This window comes from Nannobrachium achirus (genome assembly GCF_963921795.1).
Source record: "Nannobrachium achirus genome assembly, chromosome: 13".
NCBI lineage: Eukaryota > Metazoa > Chordata > Actinopteri > Myctophiformes > Myctophidae > Nannobrachium > Nannobrachium achirus.
The window spans coordinates 58,043,753-58,062,419 of record NC_137833.1 but is presented as its reverse complement, the minus strand read 5'-3'; the positions used below and the strand labels follow the sequence as shown (position 1 = coordinate 58,062,419).

Sequence of the window (18,667 nt, the reverse complement as noted above, 5' to 3'; positions counted from 1 at the left end):
TGGAAGGCTTGCCTAAGAGGAGACATCTGGTTAAAAGACGATGTGACAGTTCAAAGTTCACGCTGGTTTGTGGACAGGAATACAACTTCTCTTTAGATCCTGGGCCCCTAGGGAAAGGCCATCTAGAAGTCTCTCTCTCTCTGTGTGTGTGTGTGTGTGTGTGTGTGTGTGTGTGTGTGTGTGTGTGTGTGTGTGTGTGTGTGTGTGTGTGTGTGTGTGTGTGTGTGTGTGTGTGTGTGTGTGGGTGTGTGTGTGTGTGTGCGTGTGCGTAAACTGCTTTCCAATGTGTTTTGGTGAAAAGGTGTTTGCACACATTTCACTAAACATGTGAGTACTTGAAATGTTTGTCCTGATGAATGTCCAAGAACCGAAACATTGATTTCCATTTTTTTTTTAACCAGACATTGGGAACTCTCTCTCTATGTGTGCACTTATACAAGGTGTGAGGACATCAGAGGTGTGAAGAGCCCACGGACACTCCAGGGTAATATCAGGGGAGAACAGACCAAAGAGCAGGACCTCACAAACACTAGCCTGGGATAAATACCATTTTGGGGTTTCTGATGTGGTCGGAGCGGAAATGACTTTACATCAGGGGTCTTCAACAGGGGGTCCGGGACCCCCAGGGGGTCCTCAGAGTTACTACAGGGGGTCCTCCAAATCATTGTGTTAGAAACTTTTCTCCTTTTTTATATTAACTACCTGAACCCTAGCGTCCTTATGCTGAGAACTTTAGCCAAAAATAGCAAATCTACAAGCTCACAACGCCTCGTGCTGCGAGGCGTTGTGAGCTTGTAGATCGGCTATTTTCGGCAAAGAGGTTTGGTGTAGAGGGGAAAAAGAACAGACTAAGTACAGAGTGAAAGGTCACGTGTATTAGCCTCAGAAACCCAGGCTTTTAATTAGTTATTTCCGGTTCAAGTGCTTAAATATATGAAAACACAAATGAACATGAATCCAAAATACACTGATTGTGCAGTCAAACAATGAAACTATATGGAATCTATGAACAGGTTACAACTACAACAAGGATTCATATTTTAGATAGTCAGAGAAAAGAGAAGAGGAGTGTTAAAATGTTTTAATTTCTTTCTTTCTATCGTTTTAGCGATTTTAACCATTTTGATTTGCATGCAAGTGGCTAAATATGTATTTTTAGACACAATAAGCCCATTCCCAAAGTGTAAATAGTAACAAAGAAATTGCCGGCTTATTGTGTCTAAAAATACATATTTAGCCACTCGTAGGCATACCCCCACCCACTGAAATCTAAATTCTAAAATCGCTAAAACAATAAAAAAGCAGTAAATGAAAACATTTTAACACTCATCTTTTCTTTTCTCTCATTACAATCTAAAATATGAACCCTTGTTGAAAAAAAAACAAAGTTGTCCTTTAACTGAGGCTATAAGCTGGATGGATTTGAATGCTCAACAGTTGCATGGGTTAATGATATACAGAAAGCATTTGGAGGTCATAAAGATAATAAAGCTAGTTTGGCCACTAAACCTTTCGCTGGATGTTCACCCCGGAGTACGGCCGGACGCTAGGGTTCAAGTGGTTTAAAGGCTTTTAACGATCAGCTATAAAAGATGCAGGACACAACCGCTCCTCGAACAGAGCATCCAATCCATGAAACTCTCTCTCTCGGTCTCTCAAACACACACATTATAGATCCTACATCGGAAAACATAGAACTACAAGTTCACATTGTGTTGCTAATCTCTTAATTTCAACATTTCAAAATTTTGGAACATTTTCCACAATTCTCACTAGGGATGGGACGATAATGGTTATCATCATTTATCGTTGTAATAATTGTATAGTGGAGATTAAAATGTATCGTTAAATTATGCTCCGTCATGCACTGGGATCAATTCACCTTTTATTTGCCAAGCTGCATATCTGGTACCACTTAACCTCTCTATAATCGGCAAACGGACCTGGAAATAACGTACTTGATACAGTCTTTTTTTCCCCCACTCTCTACCAAACCTCTTTGCCAAAAAATAGACGATCTACAAGCTCCCAACGCGTCGCGTTTGCGACGCGTTGTGATCTTGTTGATCTGCTATTTTTTGGCAAATGTTCCAAATTGATGTTGGGGATATTGTAAACCGCAATTATGTTTTTTTTTCTTTTTTCACAATAATCGTGACATGACATTTTCATATGGTCCCATCCCTAACTCTCACCCTCTCACACACTTACATTGTGTATCCTGAAGAGGCACAGCGCCACCACGTGGGCGCACCACTTGGCGCCGGCGCCACACGTGCAGCTGCAGGAGGTGATGCGGCAGCGGTCGAACATGACGGCCACGTTGTACGCCCCCTTGGATTGTCCCGCCTGAGAGCTCACCACCGTGGCACTGAGATGGAAGCCTGGCACAGAGGAGAGAGAGGAGAGGCTGTCACCATTATCACATTTTGATTTTACATGACGATTCAGTCACGCAAATAATTGCGATTAACGGGCTGAATTGTGTTTTTGTCGTTGACAATTACATTTCTGTTTGGCTTGTAGGCTTTGAAGTTGCACATGACAGATATGACACAATTGTCACTCAATTAATTGCGATTAACGGGCTGAATTGTGTTTTTGACGTTGACAATTACATTTCTGTTTGGCTTGTAGGCCTCCAAGTTGCTAGTTCCACTATTGCTTTAATGTTTGAACATATACTGTATTGAATATTTTTCAACAATTATGACGATTAAGACAGAATTATTGTGATTATGTCAAATAATTGCGATTAGACGATTATATCAAATAATTGCTATTAGACGATTATGTAATAATTGTCATTTTCAAATTACTTAAATATGACTAAAACAAAATTGTATTCAAAAGACTACGACTAAATCAATATTTGCAGTCAAAATTAACACTGGTGGACCAGGCCGCTAAATCAAACTTGTGTGTGCACTTGTGTGTGTCTTGGCTACTGATCCCATAGCCTGCGGGGACGGTAACACACAATCACATTCCCCATGCAAATTAAGGTGATCGTGACGAGTCTGTCTGGCTGTGGTTTGTGGCTACAAGGCAGACAAGGTGTTTGTCTGTTACTAATTACGGTATGTGCCAACATACTTTACAGTTCCGACAATGACAAAATGATATATATCTTTGTCGGGCAGAAACCTTGTATCTTTAAGGAAATCTCTTCACGACGACTCAGCGGATCTGCAAAGTGTTAGAGGAAGATGTCCACTTTGAATAATGACGTGGGGGTGTTAACCCATTTAGAACGGGTACACATTTTGTGTATCATTATTTTATGCTTTAACTATTGAAAAATAGCAGATATACAAGCTCACAGCGCGGCACCGAGTGCCGCGCTGCGAGCTCGTAGATCTGCTATTTTTGAAAAGTCGTGAACATTAGAATTTTGACCCGATTTTATAAGTGTCTTTTGAATCCTTCTAATTCTAGGCCTAAATGGGTTAAGGCCGATATATACTTTTGTGCAGTGTCTTATGCGCTGAAATGAGCAGATCTACAAGCTCAGAAGGCATCGCAGTGCATCGTGTCCGAGCTTGTAGATCCACAAAGAGTGAAGCAGGCAGCAGCAGCCTGTTCCAAGCTGACTGACTGGAGGCCTTCAGTTGCCAAGCAGGAAATGAAAAGGCGGTTTGATTTCCACTCACGCAACAAGGGGAGAAGAAAAGAGGAGAGCTGGAGAGGGAGAGAGAGTAAGTGGAGACAACGCTGGGTAGAGGGGGGAGGAAAGAAAATACTTGGGGGGGAGCATGTAGCATAGTGGTTCCCAAACAGTGGGTCGGACTTCTACACTCCATTTGTGGGTCATGGGTGAATAAATAACCCCTTTCTTTTAGTAGTTAAGTAGTGAAAACAGCAGATCTACAAGCTTTGTGAGCTTGCATTAGCGAAGCGATTAGGGCTGTCACGATTATGACAGATACATGACGATTAACAGCTTGCCAAGGCTGTTGCCAAGGCAAGCCTTGGCAAGCACTAAGTTATTCTAAGCTAGCATTGGACAAAAGCTTTTTGGGAGGGGCATAGCTACCCATCGTCACTCAAATAATTGCGATTAACGATTTAATTGTGTTTTTGTCGTTGACAATTACATTTCTGTTTGTCTTGTAGGATTTGAAGTTGCACATGGCAGATATGACACATAACCTAAATATACAAAGAAATGAGGGACATATTTGACACTTACTACCCTTTAAAACTTTACACTTTAAAAATAACATTCATAGTGGAAATAGCCAATCTACAAGCGCCATGATGCGACGCGCGTGAGCTTGTAGATCTGCTATGTCCACTATTCTTAAATGTTAAACATATATAAACATTTTTCAACATGTAAACGATTATGACAAAATCAAATAATTGCGATTAGAGTAGACTATTATGTAATCATTGTGACAGCCCTACGAAGCATAGGGAAGAGAAGACAAGAGAGTTGAGGAAGGAGGAAAGCAGCCAAGGGCTTTTACCCACTGGAGCCTTTCCAGCACAATATGAGAGAGAGAGAGAGAGAGAGAGAGAGAGAGAGAGAGATGGGGGGTGAGGTAGAGAAGGACAGAGGAAGGACAGTGGTAGATGCTTCAGAATGATGAGCTCTCACAGGACCAAGAAGACAGTTCCTGCCTCCTTTTATACATACATGGCTAAATATCTTGAAGAGAATAAACTGATCTACGAGTTCCAGTCTGGCTTCAGAGAGTCCCATTCCACAGATACATGCCTCATCTATTTGAATGATTACATCAAACGTGAAACGGCATGGTCATGCTGGACCTCCAGAAGGCATTTGACACCGTCGATCATTCTATTCTGATTGAAAAACTCAAAGCTATTGGTCTTGATAGCACAGCAGTGAGATGGATGCACTCTTAAGGCCACTTTTAACCGCACAGATTCGGCGACGATTCGGCGGCGGAAGGCGGCGGAAAGCGTCTGTTGCCGAACGGGAGCTCATCGTCAGGTTTTCGGCAGCGGGTCGGGAACCTTATCGACCGAAAACTGGAAAACTGGACTTGCTCAGTTTTGTTCAGTCGCCCCTCGCCGTCGGTAAGATTGAGGGAGTTGTAGAATAGTTTACTACTGCTCCAAAACCAAGCCAAAACAAGCCAGAGACATTTTCCCGTCGCATATTTTTACTAAATACCATATTCTCAATCTCAACTCTCAATTCCTATTCCAATCGGATCCAAAGCAAAGCTAGTAGTAGGCTAGTAATAGTCCATCAAGTGCCCGTGTTGTTGTTTTCTTTTTTTTCCTCCTCTGCACGGAGAACAGAGCTGCCTCCGGCCGGGTTAGGCCGGGTTGCCAGATTCTGTGAGTGAAATACGCAACCAGGTCTATGAAAATAAGCCCAAAAGCGCGACCAGTTTCACCTCTGAACTCTATTACATTAGTTATTTTATAAAATAATGTTGAAAGCAAGGCCAAATAAGCAACTACACTTCAGAAACAAGCCCAAACAAAAGCAACCCACATCTAGCAACATTATAGGAAAACAGGATCAACGTTGCTTATAAGGAGCAGACCTGGCACCACTGCCATACAGTAACTACAGTCGGCGTCGTCTGAAAAAAATAAAATAAAAAATAAGTGCTTAGTTTTTTGCAGTTCTTTGCAGTCTGTGTACAGTCAGAAGGAGTCTCCTGTAGGCTGTTTGGTGTGTAGACACCTTTACTTGGTGGGGAGGGAACAGATGGTGGAAGTCAACGGAACCCTGTCCCCCCCCCTCCCAGTAAACTGTGGAGTACCTCAAGGGAGTATACTAGGACCACTGTTGTTCTTAATATACGTAAACGACATGTCATCTGCTTGTGACTGCAATCTGTTTCTGTTCGCGGATGACTCGGCTCTCCTAGTCTCCGGCAGAGACTTATTGCAGGTTGAAAAGGCCCTTAACTGTGAACTTAACAAGATCTGCACCTGGCTCAATGACAACAGACTCTCAATTCACCTAGGCAAAACTGAATGTATCCTCTTTGGATCTAGTCAGAAACTTAGCCTAGTTGAGAACTTCACAATTAAAATAGGTGACACTGTGATAGAAAGAAAAAACTACATCTGCTACCTGGGTTGCATCCTGGAGGCTAACCTATCCAGTGAAAATATGACCACCAAGGTAATCAATAAAGTCAACCAACAAATTCGCTTCTTGCAAAGGGTTGCCCCGCTGATCAATACTAAATCCCGAAAGACACTAGGAGGAGCTCTTATTGGGCCCCTCATTGATTACGGAGTCCTTGTCTGGTATCGCGACGCCCCAGCCGCCTTAAAGTTAAAGCTTCAAACAGCCCAAAACAAACTAATTAGGGTTGTGCTTGGTCTCCCACCTCTGACCCACCTTACCGATCATCACCACGAAAGCGTGGGATGGCTCAAAGTAGCTGACAGAGTACAGCATCTTGCAATGGGCCTGGTGTACAAGATACACTACACCTCTAAGATTCCCATGTACCTGACAAACTACTTCTTAAAGGTCAAGGATGTTCACGACCACAACACCAGAGGCAGCTCCACTAATCATCATCAACGTAGATTTAACACTAAACAAGGCTCTAACTCGTTCTCCTGCTACACCATCAACATGTGGAACGCCCTTCCTCAAGCCCTAAAGGAGAGCAAATCCCTAGCCTCCTTCAAAATTGGTATGAAAAGTCACCTTCAGACAGCTGCTACCCGTGACTTGTAAATAGACTAAGCCCCCATGCCCCCCCCCCTTTTTTATTATTCTTTTTTCTGCCTTTGTATTTGATGTTATGCTTTTGAAACTGATATTATCCTAGATAAAGTACTATGTTCTATCCGTCTGTCTTTCAATGTTATATGAGATACTTAAAGTGTGGTTCCTGTGGAAATAAGCCTCGGCTTTCTAGGATCTCCTTTTAGTTGACCTTGTACCAGTGATTTGTACTGTCATGAAACTGTACTTTTTTCTATTGCAAACTTCTAATAAATTCTTCAATCAATCAATCAAAACACACATACGCCTTAACCTACTTCCCCCTCTCTCTCTCTCTCTCTCTTTCTATCCCTCCCTCCCTCTCTCAGGGGAGCTGTGGGTTTCCATTACCTCAGTGTGAACTCTACTATGGTCTTAATAATAACACACACACACACACACACACACACACACACACACACACACACACACACACACACACACACACACACACACACACACACACACACACACACACACACACACACACACACACACACACACACACACACACACACACACACACACACGAAGACAGCAAACTTCTTCTTTAGAGACCGACCCACAGACCACATTTTTGTGCCTGCCTTTGAGTCTTTAAAGGAGTAGTTCACCCCCAAAATGACTTTTTTCCTATCATGCCATTTAGTCGCATTCCTAAGACGAAAATGTCATCACAGTAAATGTACCCCCATTGACCCAAACACATTTGGGTCCCCAATCCGGAATCAATGGGGGTACATTTATTGTAATCAAATTGCTGTCTTAGGAATGCAACAAAAAACTAAAAATATCATTTAACTCAAGTCTCCATGGCATGAGTAATCAATAGAAAAAAAGTCATTTTGGGGGTGAACTACTCCTTTAAGTCCTGCATCACAGACCCTATGTACAGACCATAGACCGTAAAATATATGGACAGTGCGAAGCCATTGGTTTCTATGCAGCGCAACTGAAGTATTTCGGGTCCTTGGCATGGGTGTCGCCATCATAGATTGAAATGCGACCAGAGGAGGCTATTGGCTGCCAACGGTCACGTGCAAGCGCAGAGATACATGGGAGAATGTGGTCGGAGCCTCCCGGAAGCACAGCACACCATAAAGTATTTATGAAAATGTTAATTAGGGTTAGAAAACAAAAGGGGAAAATGAATGGGGTCCAATGGAGAACAATTCTTTTTGCGATCGGCCGGGGGGGAAAACAGCGCAACTAGCGGCCAATCATAGGAAGTTTTTGTTCCGTATTGGAATCATTTTAAATCGGCGGAACTATGCCCCTGGTACAGACAAGACCACAGCCTTCATCTAAAAGCACTTCATAATGTGCAATACATTAACCCATTCACACACACACGGCAAAGGAAACCATGCAGGATTGTTTTGTGTTATCCTTTTAGCCTTAATGTCTGACTGTACCTCGGGCCATTTACATTTCTGACTAATAAAGTATTCAATCAATCAAAAAGCCGCCTCACGCTACAAAAACAGGGGCCGGGCTCCTGACCTTATGGAGCCACGTGGCTCGGCAAGGCTTACTGACTACTTATCTTTTTGTAAGAGTAATGCAGTAGGGATGGGACGATACGTGATATTATCGTTTATCGTGATAAAAAACACTCACTCGTATCGTGGAGATTTAATTTATCGTGATATTGTCCTCCGTCATGCACTGGGATCAATTCACCTTTTATTTGCCGAGCTGCATATCCGGTACCACTTAAACCCTCTATAATTGGTAAAAAGATACTTATAATATATCTACTTGGTACAGTCTTTTTTCACTCTCTTTCAAATGTCTTTGCCAAAAAATAGCCGATCTACAAGCTTTGCGACACGTTGTGAGCTTGTAGATCTGCTATTTTTATGGGAAATGTTCTGCCTCAGGATAATGGATTTTGATTATCATGATGATATTGTAAATCGCGATTTCTTTTGTCACAATAATCGTGATATGAAATGTTCATAATCGTCCCATCCCTATGATGCAGTTGGATTGTCCAGTGTTTCCTGGGAATTGTCCGTTTTAATTGCAGCTCATTTGGTCCTTCTCCGTCCCCAAATGAGTGGATTAGTGACTTACCAGGGTGGCGTGTCGAGGGGATTACAGCCGCCTGAATGCTTCCTAGAGCAGACGTGTCGTCCAGCTGCATCACACAGATAAAAGTCCCCATGTGAAACCCTCTCCATGAAAACCTGATTGGTTTGTTACACTCATACTGGAGTTTAATTGGGAAGCTATTATTATTCATTCACTATACAGCAAGATTCCATTGTTGTGGCGTCTGGCACTTGAGAATATGTTAAAAGATGGGGTGAATTTTAACACTTTCCGTGCCTAAAACGGAGATGTCCACTTTTTTAGGGGCTCTTAACTCACTTAGCGCCGAGCGAGCCAGATTTCAATATGAATCTGCGCTTATAACGCCAGGAAATAGCTATATTGAATCCCCAAAATCACATTACATAAACAGGTACACGTGCCTGCGGATGCCACAAGATGACCACTAGAGTGAGCCATAGCACATAGACTTTCCATGGTCCCATGTTAAGTCAGAATAAAAAACAAGGTTCATGACATAACAGGATGGTACAATGACATGCTCTCCATTGACATTCAATGGACAGGCCGCGGGCCGCCATTTGAGCTCAATACTGCTCAATTCGTGCTTGATCGTCTCAAACCACCATTGGTATGGGCATCGGAACGTATATAGATGCCACACAGAAAGTTTCCGAATCAAAATCCGACCTAGTGAAGCTACGTGAGGGTCGGATGGTTTGCATTGAGCCTAGCGGCTAACAGAGGCCTACGTAAACAGGAAGCTATGGCTTAAAGGTGACGTCATAATCGTATCCTTTTTTTTCACGGTTTTCATCTGTATGCTAGTCGAAGGTAAGCTAACCGTTCCGCTCCGTCTATCAACCCAAATTAAAAGCTTAAACAATGCTTTTATATAAAAGTCGCTCCGAGTCGCTCGGCACTAAACGCCATCATTAGTTAGTCGCCCCGAAAGTCGCTCGGCGCTAAGTGAGTTAAGCCGTGACATCATTTTGTAGTCCCCCCAAGCAGATTTATTGTCAATATGCGCAGTGCTGTGTCCCTCGCTATTTCAACAGATCCAAGACAAAAATAACGACTAAAGTATAATTCTACCACTTTCCTGTCAACAAGAAAGAGAAGAAACATTTGCTTATAGTAAAAAGATGTATGGGCACTGGTGTCTTTTGGCGCCAAAAGTTCACCTCCGCCTTAAGGGCCCCATACACTTCTGTGCCAGTGTTTTCAGTGCTTTTACCGCGTTTTTCGAGGGCGATCGCACACGTGCACACTGCTGTGCGCGTGCTCCGATTCGTTGCGGAGATTTCTGTACTAGTACTGTATGTGAGCGACACAGTGGCTTAGCTTCCGTGTTGTTGTAGCTCCGCCTGGGCTCCCACTACAATGCATACTGTATGGTTGGGACCTCGTGGCGCTGTGGAATCCGCTGGGAAATGAATTCCGTCTGATATTGTGATGTCAAATGAAGCATGGCCAATCCTGTCTGATCAGAAAAGGTTCATTGAACTCAATGGACTTTTGGGGTTACTTAAAGAAAAGGTTACAGAAAACGTCCACTGAAATCAACAGACTTTAGGGTTTACAGAAAAGGCATACACAAACTTTCGAAGGCAATCGTAGCCAATCGGGAGGTAATATGGGAAATGGGACAGATCCATGTTGATGACATGACTTTAGAGATACTGTGTACCGCTTTGCGTGATCTTTGGGCAAAATCTGTAGGAGCAGTGTCCAAAAATATGTTTCGCAAAAATCGGCCTCATGGTGGGGGGCCATGTGAGAAATCAGGGCTGGAGGTTTTGTTTTGCCAGCCAAGGAGCAAACTTTGGCATGGGGGCAACGGTGCCGGAGATAAGAGTAGGGCCAAAAGTGTGACGTGACGTGACAGACGGTGGAGCTTTTCATAGCCAGCTATTTGCAGAGTTATAATGATCATGAATGAACCCACCTATCTGCAGAGGGTCCTTGACAGCTCTGATGCGGTACAGCTGCTCCCCTCGTTGGAACTCATCTGGACTCCCATTGGCCAGACAGGAGTACAACCTGCAGACAGCAGCGATAAACAGAGACGTGAGTGAAAGGTTGTCCCCGCTAGCTGGGTGTTTTAAACTGAGTAAGCTGTTGTTTGACTGTGGGGAGCAAGAAAGGAACACCATCACACCACAGAGAGAAAAGGAAAAGGAATAATCAAAAAGCAGGTTATTAAAACTCATTTACTGCCATTTTGAAACAGCTCCCATCAGGGTTCCCCGCCAGAAGCCTCCATAGACTTCAATGTAATTTATAGTGCACGGATCATGCACGCCCATGCACAGATGATGCACCATGTTTGTGCAGTTTGTTCACAGCTTTCAAAAAAAAAATCCGATTGGAAATCCGTTCAGGCATTCTTGAGATAATAGCCATTATGTTTTACATGTTATGTAATCAAAAATGTTTGCCCTGTTTGAAAGATGGGGTTGTATGGGGGTTGAACATGCAAAATCGCGATTGAAATCATGCTTACTAGATTTGATGGGGTCCAAAAATAATTTTTCAAAAAAACATTTTTCAAAAAAAAGAATTTTATTTTTTTATTTTTACAAACTCGTCATACTAGTCATAGGCAGAGTGGACACACTTATATAACTCGTCAAACTAGTCATAGGCAGTAAATGAGTTAAGTGTTGCTGTATCACAGGGGTCCGCAGAGTTCCTACAGTGGGACCTCCAAAAATAGCAGGGATACAAGTTCACAACGCCTCACACGACTTGACATTTTTGGTCTCCACACCAAACATACTACTTCCAACAGCTTCAAAATCCTAGTCTGTTGAGGTCTGCTGGCATTATTGGCAAACTTGGCATTTAAAAGTCACCCTCATCTCTACAGACAGTTTGCAAAGGACAGAACATGTTCAGTTCTTCATCGATGGGTTCCGACAGCTATCGACGGCAAATATCGGACGCTTTCCAACGGTAGATCGTGGCTGAATCTGCGCGGTGAAGAGCTGCCTTTAGACCATACCCTAGATGTCAAACTCAAGGCCCGGGGGCCAAATCAGGCACACAAATGAATTGTCATTGGCCCGTGGGATGATATTTAATTAAATGGGATGATTATTATAACTGCCCCGCTGATATATTGCATGCATTGGCAAGTATCGAGGGCCTGTCCGTGAGCACAAGCCCGCGTCTTCATATTCATCAGCAGCGGAAGCGCCTGTGGTCAACTTTCAGCTACCCCTCTCCCCAAAAATCGCTAAACGAAGGGTGAAAACAGGGGTTTTCAAGTCAGGTGGGAGGCAAAGTACATGTTCACGGATGTAAAGGGCATAGAAATTAATCTTCTGATACAGATTTTGATTTACTTTCTCATTTGACAATTTTCAGTGTTTAATGGATACGGTTTATTTTTTGCATTTATCTTGCTATTAATCTCTGGCAGCAAATGAGTTAGCATGAATTAATAGAGACGCTAATGTGTATAAAATAAACAAAAAAATATTTACAACATTGATGATAGTGGTGTGTCAAACAACTCTATGAAGTGGGGGTCCCTGCTTCATCTCTCTCTCGGCTAAGGCCTGAAAAAAACGTTGAAGACCCCTGTTGTAGGCATAAGGCACACAGATTCTCTGGTTCCGTTTCACAGCTTCTGAGTGCTTGTGTGGTTTGTGAGAGATAGGAACAGCGTGTGCGCGCGTGCGTGTTTACCTGATGTCCTCCTCGTTCTCGGGGAAGCTCCAGTAGGCGATGCGCAGCTGCAGCTGTTCAGGGACCGGAGGGTAGACCTTCTCCACCACCTCAAAGGGGATGTGGAACGCCACCTGCTTGGCTGACAGCTCCACCAGCGGAATCACCTGACCGTCTGAAAAGCAACCAGGACACAAGAGATCAGTCGTGTTATTGAAAAATAAAAATAGAGTGTGTGTGTGTGTGTGTGTGTGTGTGTGTGTGTGTGTGCGTGTGCGTGTGTGTGCGCGTGTTTTAGTTGCGTGACGATTCACTTACCTCCCGATTCGATCTCGATACCTAGGGTGACGATTCGATTCTTGATTTTATTGCAATACGCGATTCAATATCACGATTGTTGCCATTTCCCCAAATTACACTTTACTTTATACTAGAACATTTTAAAACAATTCTAAACAATATAACCCATTAAAAGTTGAATCATATACTTCAATAAAGCTAGATAAAGTCAGTCAGTCTTGAGTCCCAATGTATGAATGAATGGACCATTGTAAAGCGCTTTGAGTTCGCAACTTGCTTAGAAAAGCGCTATAAAAATGCAATCCATTATTATTATAGTCTTTATGACATTTCACCCAAAGTAGAAGTGGCACAACATTACAACAACAAATCGATTAAAAAAATTGTGGCATTAAAAAAAAAAGTGAGTGACATTTCTTTGGCCACCCCTTGTGTGGATGGGTGTGCGTGTGTGTGTGCGCACGTGCGTGCGTGCATGTGTGTGTGTGTGTGTGTGTGTGTGTGTGTGTGTGTGTGTGTGTGTGTGTGTGTGTGTGTGTGTGTGTGTGTGTGTGTGTGTGTGTGTGTGTGAGAGAGAGAGACAGAGAGACAAAGTCCCATTCCAATTTAGGCATTTAGCAGAAACTAATCCAGAGCGATTTACAAGTGTGTGTGCAAAGTAAGCAGAGTAAACATGAACTCTAGTCAATAAACAACAAGGTAATTAAGTAGAGTGCAGAGAGAACAATGTAGGGCCTCAAAGAATCTATAGGATAGCAGGTAAACAATGAACCTAGTATCAGTCTAAACGACACACTATCTAAATAACATTCTGTACATTTGTGGTCCGGACAAAAACAAATATTAAGTACAAACAAACCACAAGTGCATGGTAAACTAGACACTTATCGAACAAAAAGTTGTCAAGGCGGCATTTGAGAGCAGCGTGTATCTATTCTGTATCTAGATTAAGGCAAGACCCAGTTACGAGTGAACATTTTTAACGCAACCATTTGCTTCTGGGGTCCCTGGAGCAAAATATTTTGAAATGGGGGACCGTGGCCAAATCCATATCATTTTGGGGGTCCTTAACCACTGATATAGGCGGATTCTACAAATGTCTTCTAAATCCTAATAGTGTTCTGGAAAAGAAAAAAAGTATGTTGCTATATCAGTGGTTCTCAGACTTTGTCATGTCATTCCTCGTTATCATGTAACACTGAACGGTTTGTGAAATTAATTGTGAAACAAAGAGACCTCTGACAACTGTCAAGAGTCCACGGATGCCTGCTGGTGCAATACCACAAGCATGTGAGTCAAACACTACAACAACAACAACAACAACTACAACAATCGTCATCAACAGACTTAGGGTCGTTGCATACCGTTATAAGGAGCCTAACTAATTTCGGTTCGGGAGTGCTCCACGACCCGAAATTATTTAGGTTCGGGGGGAGTTCATCCATACTTTATTAACGGCTAGTGCCGACGTCGCTTGTAAATATTGGAGGTCCATGGCATGACAACGTTAGTGGCCGATACATGAGCGTTGCAGGGCGAATACATATCTGACTGACTGACCCTCGCGCTGCAAGCTGAATGACTGGAAGTCCATTGAGTAGCATCAGCAGGCAGCAGCGCCAGTGACGGGGACACGGGGTCTCTTCCATAGGTCTCTTCTCTCTCTCACTCACTCTCACAAACACTCGAACTCTGTCGAAAATATTTAATCTACAAGCTCACATTATAGACGTGCCACGGCCGCCTCTCTTGCTGCATGCATATCACCACGCAGTCACAACTCGTCGTGGACAACACGGAACATTAGCAAAGTTGTGTCTATGCTTTTCTTTTCTCTTTAAGCTCTTCTTTCCTCTTGAAAACGGTCAGCGACTAGCGAGCTGTGTGTGTGTGTGTGTGTGTGTGTGTGTGTGTGTGTGTGTCACACGCGCGCGCGCCTCCACTCTCCAGCCAGAGTGAGTGAGAACCAACCAGCTGACATGTATCCGCTATGCGACGCTCTAATCACGGCCACAAGCATTTGGAAGCTCGGCGTGTCTCCCTCCCAAATTACCGCTGCTTCCTTGGCTTCATAGCCGAGGAAATGAACTTGAAGCCGGGCTGAATGAATGAGAAGACACCGCTTAGTACCGAAATTAAGTCGGGAGGTCACAACATTTTGGCAGCACCGTGGAGCCGAGTTTAGTCGGTTGACGCCCCCCCGAACCGGGGACGACGACCCATATTTGGGTTTGGACAGTGCCGAACCGAAATTTGTTAGGCTCCTTATAACGGTATGAATCGAGCCTAAGGTGGTGAACGCAGCCTGAGAATGCATGCAGCCTCAGCTAGCTCAATGAAAAGGAGACAAATTCAATGTGTCATTTTATTACACGATTATATAATAACCTCAAGGCCAACATTAACTCAGTTTCACAGCGATCAATGTTCAGAAATACAGAAACACGACAGCGGTGGGGCTAACATGGTGGCAGGAGAGGAGGCCGTCAACGGTGAATCAGCAACAGGTCAAAGTTCAAACGAGAGGGGGAAGCCGTATTGTGCATGAGATTATAGGGCAGTGGTTCTCAACCTGTGGGTCGGTACGCCCAGGGCGGTCCCCAAATTATCTTGAGGGGTCCCCGGATGATTAACTTAATGTGCAACATTGTTTTCTCACTCAACAGTAAACAAACCAACAAAGTGTATAGAGGGTATATGCACATTTCTAAAGTGAATTTAAGGACTTTTTAATACTGTACCTCTAAAATGACAAATTAAACATTGGCCAAATTGTCAAATATTTGAGGCAGAAATTGTGAAAATAGCCGATCTATCGCCTCGCGATGTAGATCGCCTATTGTCACAATTTCTGCAATTTACATGGCAATGGTTAATTTGTCATGTAGATCAGCAATATACAGTATATATATCCACCTCTTTCCGCGGGAATTTACTGGAGAATGTTTTGCACCACACTGCACCACACTTCCGGTTAACAGCAGACATACAAGCTCACGTCGCGTCGCAGATGCAGCCGTTGTGAGCTTGTAGATCACACTCGGCTGCGGCGCCGGAAGCTCCGTCCAATTTCTGCGCAATGCACGATGGGATGTTGGAAACTTGTGGATACAATATATATATATTGATTTAAAATCATTGAATCGAATTGTATCGTATCGCCATGAATGAACCAATATCGTCCATGTATCGTATCGGCAACCAGGTATCGTGATATGTATCGAATCGCTATTAAAATGTATCGTTACACCCCTATTCACAATAGAACCGTGTATATTTTGTTATTCATCAACTCTGGGGTGGGGGTCCCCCTATAAATAAGATTATTTTGGGGGTCGCGGCCTGTAAAGGTTGAGAACCACTGTTATAGGGCACAGTAGCCTCAAAAAAGGGTAAAAGGGCAGAGAAAGCTACAGCAGGGTTTCTTTAAGTGGGTGCTGTGGTGCGCTAGGGTGCTGTGACTCAAGTCCAGGGGTGCCTCAGAATACTTCAATAATAGCTTTTGGAATTTATCAATGTCACTTCAGTTTAACCAGTTATACTTGGTAAAACGGACCTAAGTTGCACTGTACTGTACCACTCGGTGCGATCTTACTACAGGGTTGAGGGTTCCCACACATTTTTACCAATTAATTTCCAAAACTTTTCCAGAACATTTAACCCAATTTCCAGGACTATATAACAATAATTCAGCTCAATAAAAAGTCGCTTACTCCTATGCGCAATGCCCAAAGACAGGTAGTGTATGGCAGTGGTTCTCAACCTTTTCAGGCTGTGTAGTGGCCCCCGAAATAATCATATTTTAACTGGGGACCCGCGGCACCCTGACGAGCACTAGTAGAGGAATTTTGTATAACACGTTTCTATTGTGAAAATAGCAGATCTACATGCTCACAACGCCTCACAGTTTCTGCCTCTAATATTTGACAATTTGGCCAATTTAGAATTTGTCATTTCAGAGGTATTAACAGAATCAATAACCAAAGACAATGCATAGCTATTTTTTCCAGGACCTTCCAGGACCCTTGATCAATTCCAAAACTTATCCAGTACTGGAAAATATTTTTCTAATTCCAAATATTTCCAGGAACCATGAGAACCCTGTTACTACTTGGTGCAAGCCTACAGTACAAAGACTACACACCTAGTCTCATCATCCAAAATAGCAGATCTACGGGCTCACAACGCATCACGTGAGCTTGTAGATTTTGGATGAACGTCCGCCCCCAGAAAAGGGATGCTGGGGTTGAAGTGACATTTTCACACTTTTGTGGGGTCAATTTGCAGCCCGAGGAATGTTTTTCGTGCAAAATAAATGCTTTCGATGGGTTCGGGATCATGAAATACCCCTAGTTAGACCCCTCACATGCTACTTAAAGAAGGGGTATTTTTTTTTCTGTATAGTAAGTTAAAGGGACCCAAACTTAATCCTCCTGAATTTGCCTTGATCGAATAAGAATATAATGGGAAACTTTTAACATGTTTTTTGGATGACCCTAAGGATCATAAAAAACCTTGAACCATTACTAGTGCAATTTCTTTTGGGTCAAACCTCAGATTGACTGGCCTCAGGGGTGACCCGAGCGAGGTAATGTTTGAGAACCTCTGAGCTACACTCTATGACTGAGCTGTGAGCTGATTTCAGAGCACAGTGGAGCGTCTCAGAGTGATAAGAAAAAAATAAATGTGAAGGTTCTCACTTTCCAGCGCCGTTCCTTAGCACACTACTTCTGCCTCCACATGTCCACCATATATGGAGGAGGAAAGCCTTCGACCGTATATGGAGGAACTTGAAGCAGTCATCATCACCCGTACGACTGTGAGAACCCTGGTAAAGCCATATGGACACACGCGTGTGAGCGCCCTCACACACACATTATTTTTGTTTGAAAAGTTTGATGCTTAGGAACTCAGTCAGGCTATAGCGCAGTGGTTTCCAAACTTTTAAGCCCGTGACCCAAAAGAGAAATAAGACGTTTGCCCAGGACCAAAACTAGTGAAAACAACAGATCTACAAGCTTGTAGATCAGCTATTTTCACTACGTTTTAAAGTGAAAAAAGAAAAAAAACTTTTGGTCATTTTATCGTTTAATCAGGCTTTTATGAACACCCTGAACAGTTTTTTAATTTGCTTGACTCAATATTTAGATATTTGATGTAAATGTTATCAGGCCCTCCAGGCCCAGGGCCTCTCCCCATACGCACCCATTGTAACTTCAAACTCCATTTTAACCATGATAGATTCCTTAAAAACACCCATTACAATGGATGTGTATGGGGAGAAGCCCTGGAGGAGGAGTACTGATAACATCAAATATCTAAATATTGAATCAAGCAAACTAAAAACTGTTCAGGGTGTTCATAAAACCTGATTAGATGATATATATATATATATTTTTTTTTAAGTGAAATATCCCTTTAATTATATATTTTTATGGGATTTCTTAGATGTATTTCTTTTCATTTTTTTTATTTTTTTTTATGTGTCCATATGAAACATTTGTCAAATCTTTTCACACATGACGGTTTGACAGAGTTGTGCCCGTGAGTCCTCATAGCCTATGCCTGAAGACCAAAACCTAATATCAATCTACCTGCCTATCACATTATATATATATATTATACCAGCCGGCTCGCCTCTCATTGGAAAACCAATTACTAGACGAGTCAATCCCTCCCAGACTAGTCAAGACCTTTAGGCCCAAGCCTACTTTCAGCAAAGAAGAAAAAAAGGCATCAGTCCTGGGCCATGAGCACGAGACAGAGCCCAGATAATATGCAGAGAACATTAACTTACAAGGGCTTTGCTTTTATATTACATTCTCAAGGGGAGTAGGGCCATATTTTCACGTATTGTCTGGTTGCCACTGGCCAGGTAATGTATGTTACAGCTGCACATACACAGGGAGAACTAAA

General features: G+C 42.9%; 1 protein-coding gene across 4 annotated transcripts in view; it reads right to left on the bottom strand.

Annotated features, from left to right (window-relative positions):
* Window positions 1-18,667, bottom strand: part of zswim8 (zinc finger, SWIM-type containing 8) — a 117,512-nt gene that overhangs the window by 87,001 nt on the left and 11,844 nt on the right. For all 4 annotated transcript variants that reach the window (XM_080741177.1, XM_080741179.1, XM_080741178.1 and 1 more), the window contains exons 3-5: window positions 12,473-12,626; window positions 10,725-10,819; window positions 2,212-2,384 (exon numbers count right to left, since the gene is read on the bottom strand). In XM_080741177.1, the coding sequence (XP_080597303.1) occupies window positions 2,212-2,384; window positions 10,725-10,819; window positions 12,473-12,626 (422 nt within the window). The remainder of the gene's footprint in view (window positions 1-2,211; window positions 2,385-10,724; window positions 10,820-12,472; window positions 12,627-18,667) is intronic.